This window comes from Pyxicephalus adspersus, chromosome 4, assembly GCF_032062135.1.
Source record: "Pyxicephalus adspersus chromosome 4, UCB_Pads_2.0, whole genome shotgun sequence".
Taxonomy (NCBI): domain Eukaryota; kingdom Metazoa; phylum Chordata; class Amphibia; order Anura; family Pyxicephalidae; genus Pyxicephalus; species Pyxicephalus adspersus.
Window position 1 is genome coordinate 61,869,680 of NC_092861.1, and position 16,262 is coordinate 61,885,941.

General features: G+C 34.9%; 1 protein-coding gene across 1 annotated transcript in view; it reads right to left on the reverse strand.

Annotated features, from left to right (window-relative positions):
- CSMD1 (CUB and Sushi multiple domains 1) overlaps positions 1 to 16,262 on the reverse strand; it is an 819,458-nt gene that overhangs the window by 143,669 nt on the left and 659,527 nt on the right. Inside the window, exons 30-32 of the mRNA XM_072408428.1 lie at positions 11,454 to 11,648; positions 6,749 to 6,865; positions 5,790 to 5,903 (exon numbers count right to left, since the gene is read on the reverse strand). Coding sequence (XP_072264529.1) covers positions 5,790 to 5,903; positions 6,749 to 6,865; positions 11,454 to 11,648 — 426 coding nt within the window. The remainder of the gene's footprint in view (positions 1 to 5,789; positions 5,904 to 6,748; positions 6,866 to 11,453; positions 11,649 to 16,262) is intronic.

Genomic DNA, 16,262 nt, shown 5'->3' on the forward strand with positions numbered 1-16,262 from the left:
TCAGTATTCACTACCAGCTGCTTCTCACCTTCAGTTTTAGCACCATGAGGTTTTTACACTGAAGCTAGAAAAATGCTAAGCTGGACCCTAAAATGGCAACATTTTGGGCATCTATGAAATGAATAGTAATTGAAGTCAATAGTTACATCAATTGTAAAAACAATAAATTAAAAAAATAAAGCTGCTGAAATCAGTTTGGAAATATGAATGTTATTCAAATACTATTATGTGCTTCTGTCTATTTGTATTTTACATATAGTGGGTGGTAACAAGCTTTTCCAGTGGTAAAGAGTTATCTTCACTCCATGGCCCTTATATATCTGCTCACAGACCTGGGTAAGATTAGTTTATTTATGACAACATAACATGCTTGTCCACTAGAGTAAACCCACCAAGTTATGAATTAAAGATAAGGATGACTGCTCTTGTCTTTATATCTTAATATAGGTTATTCCCAAAAAAACATTAGTGGTCTACTAAGATATAGTTTCTCTGTGTTTTATTTTTCAAAAAAATCCTGATATTGGTTACACATTTCAATTAATGTCTTTTATAATGTCACTTGAGACAGATTTTTTTTTACCTTATTTTTATCTTACAAAACATGTACTGTACGCCATCAATAATGCAAAACACAAGGTGAAACAAAGGATGCATAGGTTCTAGTAAGCATTCCATAATCATTTAAACTACTTTGACAAATGCATAATGAAGATTGCAAATTCAATAACGGCACATGTAAAACACCTATTGACTTATTTTTAGAAATCTCTTGAAAATCAAACTTGTTTATAAAAGCTTGAAGAAAACCAATAACACTTTTCTGATCATTCAATTATTCATTATTGATGGAGGTTCTACTCTCTGGAATACAGTCAATTGCTTTCAAATGCTGAATGACAGCAAGAACAGAACTGGAAATGTATTGTTGGCCTAAATATTTTACTCCCATCATCATTTTGAAATTTTGTTAGGTTGTTAAGTAGCTGCATATATGTGTATATATCATTTACAGGTATGTGTGTAATATATATATATATATATATATATATATATCATGTACACTGAATCATGGGACTCAGTTATTCCCTTTGCAGTATTCAATATGTTGCATACACTAGTGTATGTGCAGTATGATCCAGAAGGCAAGGACCTTTATTAGTATCTTCTTCTATCTTATTTTGATGATAAAGAGTTATCTGCAGAACCCATACCTCCTCCTCTCTTCTCTGTACAGTAAAACACCAGAAGGAATTTTTCAACATTTGAGCATGTTATTATATTGTTCTGCGTGTGAAAGCAGTGTTTTTTTTCAGTGAATATAGATAACGTGCTATGTTCCTTATCGTATTAGGTGATAATACGCGCTTTATTATTTACTTGTACAGGAGCAGTAAGGTGTATGGAAGGGTAATTCTGCTTCACTGCTTTTAAAAGTCAGTGAAATACCAAGGATTGCCATGTGACCTCAGATAGATGTTTGATAATACAAAATGGGGCCAAATTTTTCTTATGGCGACAAATACCATGGCCTAAGGTAACATAGATTTTAGGTGATGGTATGCAAACAGCAAGGCTATGTTCTATATTTAATGCCATTTCGTCTTTCTTTTTTATGGCTTCCAATAGCTATATATCTGATACTGCATCAAAATAATATCTTAATTGGGTATTATTATTAGGATGCCACCACTTATAAGGGCAAAATACATGCATGCCCCCCATTCTATGCTTACTAAACTCCAACACCCAGAAATCATTAGGCCAGGAGATCTGGCTTAGTCTGCATGCAGGATAGGCACAGAATTTTTTTTAAAGGGGTTTAGGCTGTTGAGCTAGATTCTTGAACACTGCACAGCCATGAATGCTGGCTGGTGCTTTAATTGTGGGGGGGTCTGCCTTAAGTGAGCCCTAAACTCTTTTTTAGAAGGTGCACACTTACTGCAGAAAGGTATCTCGAGCTTGAATTCAACTTCAGGGAGTTTTGGCCATGTTTATTAACAAAAATGCTAACAAAAACAAGGAAAATCCAGGATTTTCTCTTGCAGGGGACCTAAGTCATTACCACTAGGGATGAGTGAGCGAGATTTTTAAGTTCGATCTCCCTGTGAATTGGGCCGTTCTCCCTTACAGAACATTTAGGAGAGAATGGTCTTAAAATTTGCCATGAGGTTGTGTTCTCGCCGAACAAACGAGGGAAAATGCAGGGGGCGGGAACGATGACTATTTCTGGTGGGAATGGCATGGCTGGGAGCAAATCATTTGCTCCCAGGATGTACAGTATGGCCAAACAGCCCAATCAGGAGAGATATGAGGACAGGCATATATACAGGGAAGGAGGGAGGGGTTAGTCACTCCATCTTGTGTCAGAGAAAGAAGCAGGGAGAGAAGTGCATTGTGACAGGGACAGGTTAGGAGCCTTCTGTAGATCTTGAAATATACAGATTGTGCAGTTTTTTATGCTACTTCTTACTATCTAGCAAAAAAGCCAGAAAAAATTCTGTATTTCTCTCAAAAAAATACAGATATTTTATTTTGATCCCACTTGCTATCTATTAAAAAAGGCCCACCACCTCCTCCTCCTGCTGTTGCTGCTGCAGCCTGTCAGTACTCCGTTCACTTAAATTGTATTACACACTTCTGGGTGACATTGATGATGCACTACACCCAGCTCTAGATGCCAGTTACCAATGCAGTCCGCGCTCCGTCTCAGGGCCCACCACCTCCCCCTCCTGCTGCTGCCGCCTGTCAGTACTCCATTCACTAAAATTGTACACTTCCGGGTGGCATAGCGTTAAGATATTATGCAGCTATGTAAATTCAACAGGGGGACGTACATTAAATAGCAATGGGTTGTCCTGCTGTTTTGACTCAAGAGACTGTTGATAGTGGATTGAGTTCACCGTTTCTCAATGTCCTAATATTTATGCTGCCTTCTGGACACTGTCAATCACGCAAAAATCCTATTTGCCTGCCATCACTTTGCCTGCCATTTTCTGGAAAACCACAAGGTCTTTTGGAACGTTTGTATTTGTTCTTTGTTGCCACTATTCTCCTACACTTACCTAGCAGATTCCAACATGTATAGGGGCTTAGCTATTTTTGTTTTAAGTCGGCCTATTGACTTATGGATATCACTAAATCGTTTTGCCGAAATTTCGTAAACTGTCAGAGGCCTTCTCATTCATCCTTAATTACCACATAAGAATAAAAATCACACTTCAACTTTGGGAGAGCTTCTCCCGGGCTCCACACAGCTTCTCTGTTTGAGCCACACTTGGCCTCAGGCTGCAACTCCCCCAATCTCAAAGACCTTATCCATTTTTTTAATCAGTGGCGAGGTGCTTCAGATCCATTTCTGGCCTGGGAAAAGGATGGAGTGCCTAGCCCACTTTTTCCTTCCAGGACACTCCATGCCTGGATCCCAAATAAAAATCTGGAATTCTTCAGCGATATAATTATGCATGGCCCTATCCAGGCCTTTTAATCCATTTCCCAGGTATATGAGGTATATGATGTCAAATATCGCCTGAATTTGGTATTCAGTGTTTTATTCTACCACAAAGATTATTATTGAAGGTCTTTGTATTTTATTTCCAGCTGTATATTGAAGTTATCTGTACAATGGCCAGTCTTGGAAAACATTGAACTTGACCTTGAATTTATTCAGTTAGTTAAAACTGAAAATTCTATTGAACCTAAATAGCAAGTTTGCAGATGTCATCTTGGTAAAAGGAACATTGTCACAGTGTGATCATGTGCCTTACTCATAACTTTAATGCCTGAATGCTTGTTTTGTTCCTAATGCTGCTGTCATTTACAACAAAATGTGTATAGATAAATAAAGTAGTCCAAAGCAACATTTATTAATACACATTTTATTTTTCCTACCTCAGTATACTGAAATCTGCTTGCTACTGAATAATGTACTTTGCAAATGACAATCTTAAAACTAGACACAAAAGAAAGGGGTTATAAAGCTTCTTCATGGACCTAGAGTCACCCCAGAAGCTAAGCAGACTACCTCAATTTGAAGAAAATATATAACATATTCTCTAACCATTTTTAGTACTACACTATAGCTTTTTGTAAGCAGAAATGAAAGTTCTTTCAAAATGATATTCCTAAATACTAAGTAAATTACTTTTACAAGGACTTTTCACTCTTTTTAATTTCTTTGATATAAATATTATCATTTCTTTTTGCTATTTGAATTTCATGTCTGTTCTATAAATTTACAGTGTCCTTCCCTGCTGCTTTTCAAGTTATATTTAAGCATCAAGCCTAATTTATTAAAGGGAAAGTGATGTTCTCATTCCAATAAACAATACATCGAAGTGCTGGAATACTTAACCATCAAGAAAGACAAAAAATATTCAGACCCATGGTCTAACCTCTATTCATTTGAATGTTTAAAGGTGACCTGAAAGTATGTAAGCTGATATTTCTGACCAGTTTTTTTTAAACAATTTTATTATCAAGGTTAACAAGCCGAATGACAATGAGACATAACATGATTGATAGATCATATTTAGTCAATTATACAACATTAAGAACCAACAAGAGCAATGATGGCTATCTTGGAAGAAGCATAGATGTCTGTAGTCAGTAGCATAAGTATGTATTAGTTACCAACTGTATTAGTTACACAAGTACACAAAAGTGCAGTACACAAAATTACTGACCTGGTTTTAATACAACTTGCCTGGTTTGTGAACTAATCCCCTGCCTTTAATGTTTTCTGAATCCCTTTCCCAGAATGAGTATGCAGCTGTGTTCAGATAAATATGATACAACTTTTTTACAGATATTTGCATGCATGTTCCAGGTGTTCAATTGGAAAAAATAAAACTAACAGGTCGGCTTTACATGCAGACAATTTGCATTCTTTACAATGTGTTCAGTAATGGTACCAAATAACACTATTCATGGTGTAGTCAGTTATTAAAGTGAACCTTAACTGAAAAAGGTATAATTTGTGTTTTAAATGAAACATCTAGAAATATGTATTGTGCCTAAATAGTGCCCTGAAAAATTTACCATTGTCTTGAAATATATCTGAATGATACCAGAGCAGTTCCTTTGCCTAGACATTCAAGTTCGATGGGCCTTATTACAGTATAACTGCAGTGTAAGATGTAAACCACTGTGCTTGAAATATGATTTGGTAAAGACACTACTGTGATGCTTACTGCTCTCTGTGCTGGATTAGAAGCCATACCTATGGGGCAGCAGTTCAAAGATCCCTGTTTTTTTAATTTTATAGGCCTGTACTTCCCCTGCTGATTCATTACTTCATGAATGGTCCTCTACCAGTCATCAGATCACAAGCCACCAGCAGTCTAATATAACGAAGCAAAACCCTGCCCCTACCAAGATAGGGGACGACTGACATAAAGACACAATACAGGGTGAGGAATGGTAAATTTAACGAAGCATATTTTACAGTTCAAAGTACAAGTTTGCAAATCATGATTGTGTTGTAGAATGTCTATCAACTTTCACATTAATAAATAGTATTGATATGGTTATTATTATCAAATTAAGCCATCAATTTAAACATTAAATGGTCAACCTCCTGATAGCAGATAGCCGCAATCTACCATAAAATTTCAATAAAATGTCAAGGCCTATGAAATTTGGGTGTAAAGAAGCTTTTTTTTTTTTGCAAACTGATGATATATACAATATATTGAAGACTATGCAACAAATAATGTCATGTCATTGCATTTGGCTTACATTATTGTTATACTTTTTTGCAAACTTTACTTTTTTGTACTTTTATTTACCTGTATGACTCCCTGAGAGGGAACTTAGCAGCCTGGATTGTGAATGGGCTCCATCGAAAAGTTCAACTAAGTCATTAAGCGCTGTCTGGAAGTATGCAAACTGCCCAAACACCACTAAAATATAAGGAAAATAACAATATAAAGAATTGCAACATTGTCAGAGTCTAAGTAGCAAAGAAAAATATAACAATATTACTGTGTTGACTGGCACCAGTGACAATTACCATGCACTTGGAACAATATTCAGTCTACATTACATGTGTTAACTAAACAGGAAATTTACATTTATGGTTAAATATGTAAAATCATGCTTATTGACTATCATCAAAATGATCTCATGCAATGGAGGCAATTTCACAATGCTGGTCACTACCCAATACAGATACAGTCTTGTACAACTCTAGCCATATGTAATCTTTTTTTCAAGTGGTTTTTGGTCCTTAAAGAATATGTAGATGATAGTAAAGAATGTCTAGAAACAGATCCCTGTCCTCTTCATATGTGGCAGCAAATACATAGTGATACTGCCATTTCTCTCCACCAAGCTGGTGTGGTTAGTTGATATCCCTCAGTAATAGGGATAACTTAAGCTACAGAATGCCATACCTCTAATCCCAAAGTCAGTTCTTGTTACATCCCCTGCTTTGCTTGTTTGATAGACAGTAGCATTTAGCAGGAACTTTGCTTTAAGAACAGTAGTTGCACCTAGTAAATGTAACTATATTGCCCGCACTTGGAAAAAGTCTTAGGAAGGGAGCCTGTGCAGTCATTTACCACTAAATTAGGGTGTATTGTTTACAGTATAGCAGCATTTAAATAAATACCTACAAAAGTTTGACAAATGTAATGTATAAATAAGGTAGACCGATTTCTATTTTAATGAATATTTAAAGTCAGTTCCAATATATAACACCCAGATTCTCTTTCACCCCTTTATAGTATATTTCAATAACACTTACCAAATTCCTTTGGAACTGTTACTGAATAAAAACAAGTCTGTCCAGTAGTGTAATTATTTGGATAGTTTGGGGACAAAACCACACCCTCAGTTCCTATATATTGCCCTCCACAGGGAGCTGAAAAAGGAAAGATAATGTTGTAATAATAGTTTATTCACAATTTGTACAGCCGCATTGTATTTCAGAGATAGAAGCAAATATACATAAATATAAACGTATATAGTGTGCAAATTTTGTGTTGCTTTTGTTTCACAGGCATGACATAAATATATCAGAAGAACCTTCCACAAATATCAAAGTGAATTGAGAGTCTCCAATGACCCCTACTTTCAACAGGGTTAATCAGAAACCAGCTCAAGCATGGAGTCAATATGAACCCCATACATAATAATATATTTAATATTCATGTTAGCAGGCTTGATAACTATTTCTTACAGCTGCTATCTTTTCAACTCAATTTCAAATGTGAAATTTCAGCATAAATAATATTACATATTAGCAAATATAATATTTTGCTGTTACACTCTTGGAATTTGTCATTAATCTTTATGACCATTTAAGTGTAACCAATATGCAACATCAACTACTGTCCTATCATTTAAAATGTGAATATGACGAACATTTGAGCCATGGTTTTAGGTAAAAAGCTGTCAATTTGGACTCAAATATCCAAAACTGAATCTGGCAGACATTGAATATATTAAACCTGCTCATAATGGTAAATATAATACAGGATATCTAGTGGCATCCAAAATTGAGCAATGCAATTATCAGTATGAATCATAAACTGTAGAACATCATACAGCTTTATGATTAAAACTTTTAGTGTCAATTTACTAAAGGAGAGGAGGACATTCACTTAGTTTAGTAAATAAAGTAAATTTCATTTCAATGATCAAACTGTATATAAGGGATGTCTTTTTTTTTTTAATCCACTGCACATGATTAAATTATTAAAGAGTACATTTACTTTATCCTCTAAGCTAAGTGAACATTTTCTTCATCTTTATTTAATTAGTTCCACTATCAAAGCATTGTGATAGAAACTAAAAATGTAGTTTTGTTTTCCTAGACTTCAGCATGTCCCATTATCAGGGCAGGCCAGGACTTCATTCTCTGTATTTTAACAGATGCGTCTCTAAAATGAATCAGAATCCTGGCTTCAGAGAGAAACTAAACTTGTTAATGTGTTTGCAAGCATTGTTGCAAGTGTGGTCTTGTTACTCTGTTCTATATAATATTATTATACTGCTGACAGACTCCTGTTCTCAGTTTATTGGTATTCATTCATTGAAGGGTTACGATATCAACACAATTCTACCTTGGTTCAAATGTTTATTATTTAGAAATAAAGCTGATATAAAGGAAGAGTTGTCCTCCACAGCCTAAAGCTTTTTACAAATGAGTGGAGATAACGGCAGGCTTACCAAACCTGCCATAAAAGAAGCTAAGGAATAAAGAAGACAAATCTATATTTAAAAAATATCTCACACTCAGTCTGTGGTTCTAACAGTGGTTGTATATTGGGGCAATGACACACTTAAAGCAAGTCTGATTCTAACTGTTCAATAAACTGATGCCTGACACATTGAAAACATAAACGAAAAAACGAAAAACAAATTTATTGTCTTCTAGTGCCTTATGTTCCTGTTAAGATGTTATAATACTAATAGTGTTTTTTCTTTAATCTCTTTTATCTTTTTCATTTCTTAAGATGAAGACAGTTTTTGGTCTTTCTGTTACAAGACCCAGTGCTTGTTCCTTGTTAATTTCTGGAATAGAAGATACTGATGAAAAGTGATGAAAATTTACTAAGTAGGAAAGTTATGCAAAGGAAGTAAGACAAGGTTTGGAACTCAATTTCCACACCTTCACCAAATCCTTTGTGAGTTGATGCCCCTCTCCCCTGTCCTTCGTCAAATGGGGGCAATATTTAAGAAAATTTTTATAAAATTTAAAAAATACTAGGGCCCCTGTTGAAAACCTTATTGTCAATATTACTCATTTTGCTGGGAAGGTCCTCTAGTTGCACCTGTCTGTTGTAATTTTGGTGATCATTATGGCTGCATCCCCTTTATCTCTGTATCTCTCAAAAAAAGAAATTATATTATGAATTGACTAAAGAACTTTTAAAGTCCCAGTCCCTTATTTAGCATTAAACATTAATTTAACATGGTTATCTTAGCATAAAAAAGCCAATAACATAAAAAACCTCATAAAAATAACACATAAATGCTAGTTTTAAAAAAAAGGGCATTAAATGTGTTTTGTACACTTGGAATCACACTTTTGTATTCTGGACCCACTTAACTTATTTTATGGATAGTATATATTATATTATAATATTATTATATTATATTATATATATAATAGTGCCTGGCTACCTTGCAGATTTAAATGTAAATGAGTGGGGTCCTTGTTTTAAGCAAAACTACCGTTGCAAAACAGGCTAAATACATTTTAAGTGAAATCATTTTGCAGACACTACTAAGCAATAAAAATTATCTGTTCAGGAGAAATATAAAATAAAGGAAAGGGTGTGGTTGCCCTACCGAGGCAGTCAAGCATCTGGTTTAAGGGGGATGATTACGGCCGATACATTCAGAAGGGCAGTAGAAGGTTTGTATGGCTGTACACTTGTATGGATTGTGTTCCATGCCTGGAGTATAACTCAAGGTAATCAGGGAAAGCTAATTTGAATATAACCTGCAACAGTTGCAAGCCATTTTGGCAACAGACCTTGAACAATGTTAATGTTTTTTTTTTTAATGCCATTTAAACAATACTTTTGCAAGAGACAGTTGCAATGGCTATTTCACTTATATGTTTATATGCTACATATAGTTTTTGTATATATAGTGTATATAAAATGATGTGACGGTTTTTCTCTATATAGGAACAATGCTAATTGAAATAAAACTCATCAATTTCCTATAACAATGTAGTCTACCAATAAAAAGCATTGGGTGTGAATCACAATGTTGACCTGGAGTTTATTATCTGATGCTGTCATTTAAAGTCTAAGGTGAGATTGCATATATGATTAAGATGTTTGTAGATATAGAATAGAAGTATTTGTGTTGAGAATATTGGCCGCTATAACCTTAATTACACACTAGAAAATTAAAATGATGCAGACACACCATTAATTAGTGTTTATTAAGAGCTACTCATGTGCAGAGTGATCCACAGACCATTCTATGCAGCTCACAAGTAAGGGGATTAACAAATGTCTACAAAGGGAACTCTGTATTTCTTCATCATTGACATGTAACATCAACCATACATTTTAGATAAAATGATATTGAGTTTAGAAAAAAAAACTTTGATGCTTTTCGGGTGTTTGAAGGTGCTAATTGCACTCCAGCATTTTTTGCAATGCAAAAATTGCATTTTTTTTATGACCTAATTCTTTTTATTTAGAGAGGATAAATAGAATGTCATTTGGCAGTGGCTACTATGTTCAGCAACTACAGGTACTAGTAGTTTTTGGCTTCTGGCATTTAGAATTGTTGCATACAGTTATTTTTGGAGCTCCGAGAGTAGCATACAAAGAATCAGGGGTAATGCATGCTAAATTTTTACTGACCATAATTATTTACAGGAATAAACTCCTAGCTTATGTAAGATTAGGCCACAGATAAATAGAAAAGGGCAAATGTAGATGGACTGATTTCCTAATATCCTATGCTTCAGTATTCAATTTTCTATTTTATGCTTTACTACTTCACACATACAAAGCTCATAAACACCTTATTAAAATGTAACTTTTAGAATATTTTATGCTACCATGCATAACCTGGCAGAGGTATTTGTAAGACAATAAAGTTTGTGCACTTTTCACATCTTGAAGAATTCTCCTGGCTTTTCTATGCACCGAGTATTTTAAAAATAAGAGTACTTAAAATGCAAAGCACATGAGTGGGGTAAGGGGAAAACTCAGCATCACTTTTATACATTTCAGTATCACTGGTATACAGCTCAGTGTGACCATAGTGGAATTCAGTAATCACCAGACTTAGTGGAGGTGAGGGCAGCAGGGGAATCAATGCAGGCACAAGAAGGATCAAGGGTGCATCTCTGCTCAGAGATCTAAGATTTAGGAAATTCTGGGGTGATTAGAATAGTGCAGCAGAGGATGGGGAATATTAGTGATTCTGAGGTATAGAGTAGAAGCCCTAGTGACAGTAACATGATAATCCAACCAATGGCTGCTTTCCTGGAAGACAGCTCAAGTTTTCCCATCCCCTCATCACCTGTAAGTACCTCCATACTGCCTTTTCTTTGTGACCCCTTAAACCATGGCTTCACTTCCTGCTTTTTATTGGACCTTGGGTATTTACACATTCCCCTGGCCAAAGAAAAGATTCTTCCAGAGCAGACATGGGCAAACTACGTCCCACGAGCCTTATACGGCCCATTGGGATTTTTAATTCAGCTTGCTATTACACATTTATCAGTTCATACAAACACTCTCCATTTATCTGATCCCGGCCCAGACCATCTGTCAAATTTTAAAACTCATTGTGAGCCCTGAGCCAAAAAAGTTTGCCCACCCTTTAATTTATATATAAAACAAGAACAGTTAAGAGACATCTATCCACTAAAGTGGAGAACTGTCACATAAAAACACCTTCCTACAAAAGTTAAATTATACTGTTAGCTTTTTTAATAGTATTAATGTGGTTTATTGACTAAAACATACCATTACATGATGGCAAACTCTTGTTCCATCCCGGCTTTCCATCCACACCAATTACACAGCTTATTGTGGCAGGATCAACAATTTTATAGCCTGCGTCACACTGGTAAGTTACTGTTGATCCAAGTTTAAAGTCAGTTCCAATCCGAGTGCCATTCATAATGTTTCCTGGATCAAAACAAGCTTCTCTTGGTTTCTCTGTAAAAAAAAAAAAAAAATAAGATACCAATTTTAAACATTTAGGTAGTGCTTAAAAAATTGATATTTTATACTTTAAAAGTATGTTGATTGCATGTTGAGTAAGTTCCTGAATTTGATTTTGGTATTTGGATTTTGGAATTTGATTGATATCATTCCCTCCTCTTCCCTGTATGGGAACAGGTAAGGGCAGCACTCTGAGCCTTTTTGGTGTACAGTATGCACATTTACTTACAAAGAACTTGCCAACAAAAATACAGTGAGTAAAATGATGAACTACTACTGATATGCCTACTGCTGCACCTTTACTATCAAGTCACATGATGGGGACAGGGAAGTGGCCTAGCTCTATGGAATAACTAAAATAGAGAAAGTAAAGTCGCTAACCTAATTATGCTTTATGACTGGATGGATAGGAAAACAGTTCCTGTGTCTTTTTCACCTGTTTTGCCAACAGTTTATTTTAAAGCAGGAAAATTCCACTTTCAAAATCTGCTTTATTGCAGAAAGGGACAGACTAATGGAGATAGCAGAAGATCAGAACAAGGAAAACAAGGAACAAAATGGTAGTGCCCTGCAATAGAACAGGGGTAGATGAATGTACTTAAATAATTGAAATCAGGCAGGTAGTGTTTTTTTTTTTTTAGAGAAGGGACATCACCTGTCCCTTCTGCAAAAAAGGGCCTGCCTGGTCACCTTTTCTTTTTGAATGGTTTACTTCAAGTCAAAAACAATTTTACAGACACTTTGCAAATGATCCATTCACTGCATAATATATTGGGTTATGTATACAGGTAGTCCCCGGGTTACATACGAGATAGGGACTGTAGGTTTGTTCTTAAGTTGAATTTGTATGTAAGTCGGAACAGGTACATTATTTTAATGCAATTAGGACAGATGTTTGTTTAATCTTATTAGGCAGCGTGGTGTCAGTTACTGTATGAAATCCTCACTGTGAGATAATCACAAACAAAGCAGAAAACAAAAATCTTTATGAAGCCTTACACATTCATTATCTTCTGGAGCAAGCTGTGCTTTGATATGCAAAAAGAAACAACTGCAGCGTTTGTCTTGGTCATTGAAGAATTACAAGGGGTTGGAAAAAGATCTCACCCCCCCTAAGATCACCCACAACCTCATCTGTGTTTAGATTTCTTCTGCAAGTCATGCAAACCGCCCCCTCCCCTCTTCAAGCCTCCGTCCTGCAAAGAAGCAAGCAGGGAAGTCCCATTTGTCTCTAGGTGTAGTCTGTATGTCGGATGGCCTTAACCCGGGGAGTACCTGTACTTCAAATTGTTTATTTTTGCAATGTTTCTATGGTGAACTGCACAGGTATAAGTATTAAGAGATTAATAATGATTGCTAAACAAGTGTTTATAAATTTGAATTTGTCAGCAGGTAGGGATGAAGACGAGTTCATAGCTCCACTAAATTATATTGTGTTCAGTAACAAAGGTATTGATAAGTATTAATAAAAAAAAATGGGCATGGGTAATTCAGACTGAGCATACAATAAATATTATTGAGCTGATGTTAAGTCCAGTTTTAAAAAAAAGCTGAGCACTCTGATGTGCTGCATTTGGCATCTCAGATCCATTGCTTTTCATTCAGCCAGTTTCTGATCATCCTATGAGAAGAGCTTGGGATGATTGCACACTGTTGATGCTACTGCCAATCCTTGATACAATTTTATACTGTTAACAAAATTGTACAAGTTAGTTGATTTATTTCATATTTCCTTTAATGAAGCAGAATAGACTTATTGTATAGTCATCAGGAATACATTATGGTCCTTGCAAAAAGTGGTACATTGAAATACCTGCTAGGAGTGAAAACAATAATTTGTTACTGGATATCTTGTACAGCTCGAATACATTTTGTTCATCGTCCTTATGCTTTTAATATTACATTTAATATTATTAAACTTTTTTGAATTATTTCAAAGATGTGTTGATCAATAATTGTTTGAGGTAATACTTACAATATAGGAAAAAAACAAACCTGGCAAGAGACTGATTGGCTTTGTGTAAACCCCAAAAAAGTGAATAAGAAAATTGCTTAGAAGAATACAATGCTAAAGTCATGTAAATTATTGTCTTGTGTCTGCCCCCTTGACATCCCAAGCCTTACTGGTCATACGAAGGGCATCAATAATTTTATAACACCAGAAAAGAATTTGGTAAATGGGGTGTATGCCATCTGCTTATCTTTTACACATTTAAGCTGGATTTGTATTTTGCCTATTTTTCTTTAAAATAAATATTTTATACCATATCACAAAAAGTGTTATAACTGATAAAAAAGAACTAGTAAACCACAGAAATGTACCAATATTGTGTTACCAACACTTAAAAGACATGCACAATGTACCAAGGACAATGTCTTCATTCAATAATCAAAGTACTTTTCAGTAGCAGATGAGCTTTCTAATTCTGTAACTCAATCCAACTTAACACTATCCTGCTTATTTCATTTGCTTGACTTTCTCTCATCTGCACTTGTAAGCTACTTTTCTTTCAGTACTGAGGATTTCCATTTTCTTTTTTCTCCTTCCAATTCATGCGCTAGGTAATTTGTTCTCAAATATAACACTCGTGATTCCAGCTGCCTCTCTTTAATTATGTTTCCTATTCCCGTTCTTTCTCCATGTCCCTTTCAGCCTTCTCTCATTCTCTCTCAGCTTTGCTGTAAGCATGGAAGTGTTCTTTCTTTCTTGACCCATTTGCTTTACTCTTTGACCCTCGGCAGTCTACTCTTGTCTCCATCCTCTGTAATTTTACAATGACACAGCATGACTCCTTCCCAGCTTCCGAACCTCTAAAGCATGTAGAGCATCATCTTTACTCTTTTATCTAGAACAATACAATTTTACGCTTTTTGACCTTTACACTATTTTGCTACCACTCAGTATGCAGCAATGTATTAGGTGACTTTAATAGTCCCAGTTCATTTTCAAAACTTTTGGATAATTAACTGTGAATTTCAACTATGATCCTGAGCTATTGCTATGGCCATGGCCACCCCAATATGTATAAGATTTGTTTTTCTCCTGATGTACAAAAATTCATAATTCTTTTTTTTTTTGCACTTAATAAAGGGAACAAAGTAAAATACGTATATGGGAACCTTCCGATGTAAACATATGCATTTTGTGTTGTGACACGGTGCTTTTACTCTGGAGAAGCAGATAGACTGTTGACATGTGTATACAAAATGTTTTGTTTGGCCTAACTACCTACTTACAGCATTCTGATTGAACAATAAGGAAGCTGCAAATAACTGATGATTTGATTTTGTGTACTGCACCACATGTGTTCTGCATTAGACCCTACATTAGTGCCTCTGTGTGATAGAATATGTGTGGCTGATATAGATATGTATCTGAAGCAAAAAAAATGTTTATTCTTACCAGTGTTGAATAACATAGGAAAAGATCCAATATAAAAACAATTAAATATACCGTTATCATATTAAAAGATAACATCATTGCAGTATTTATTTTATCATTTTACCACTTATTCTATCCCTATTATATTATATACTTTTTGTAGTTTTTAATTAGTAAGGGCTACTCACATTATTACAGTGGCATCAATATGTTGCAGTGCACTATGGCACTAGTGTGCATTTCTTTATTGTATATGTGCCTTGAGTGCCACTTAAATAATAATTATAGGTTTTCACAATAAATATCAATGTAACACACGTACCACCATACATTATTGTGTGTTTTACTGTGCATTACTGCAATGGACATAAGTGAATGCAGCTGTGTTTGCTTCCTAATTATAATCCACCATTATGGGTTACAATAAAAGCATATTAGCACACATCAAGTCATCCTAAACATTAAACATGAAGAGTCCATGGCTACTAAATATTGACCTTTTACTGAAAGACATTACTTTTAATCATGTACTCTGCTTTCACAGCTTAGTCTGATCACATAAGCTTTATTTTTAAAAAATATGTAATTCTTTCAGGTATCTGCATCATATTACTATCTAGGATTTACCATATCTAGGATTTGGTAGAATTCTACAAAAAAAAAGATGAGATTATATCATAGTACATTATAAAGCAGTATTTATAGCACTATTTTTCTAACAGCTAAAATACCAATTTTAAGCAGGCACAATTGAGTTAAATGATCTGCCTTTCTGTAATATAGTCACAGGCTGCAGTAACAGGAGTTGAATTAAAAAAGCATTGACTATTATTCTTGGGTGGAATAGGCATTTACACTTTTGTTTTACTTATTTTAGATCTAAACAGCACTATCATATGATATGAACGATGTTTTAAAAGCAAACACTGAGGAAGAAATACTTTTAGGTATGGTTTTTATGGGGTAAAAGTATTGTTAACTCTGAGATTACACTGTCATTTAAAAATACAGCACATCAACCACAACAGAGTGTTCATTTTAACCCCGTGGTATTTTAATAAAATATTCTGTTTAATTACATGTATGTATTTTTAAAATTGAATAATTTTAATTGATGATATTTCATTTGTTTCCTATTCCAAAGCAGAACTAACAGCTTGCTGACTAATTAAGATAAAAAGATCATACCTGACCTGCTTATGATCATAAAAATATGGATTATTCTG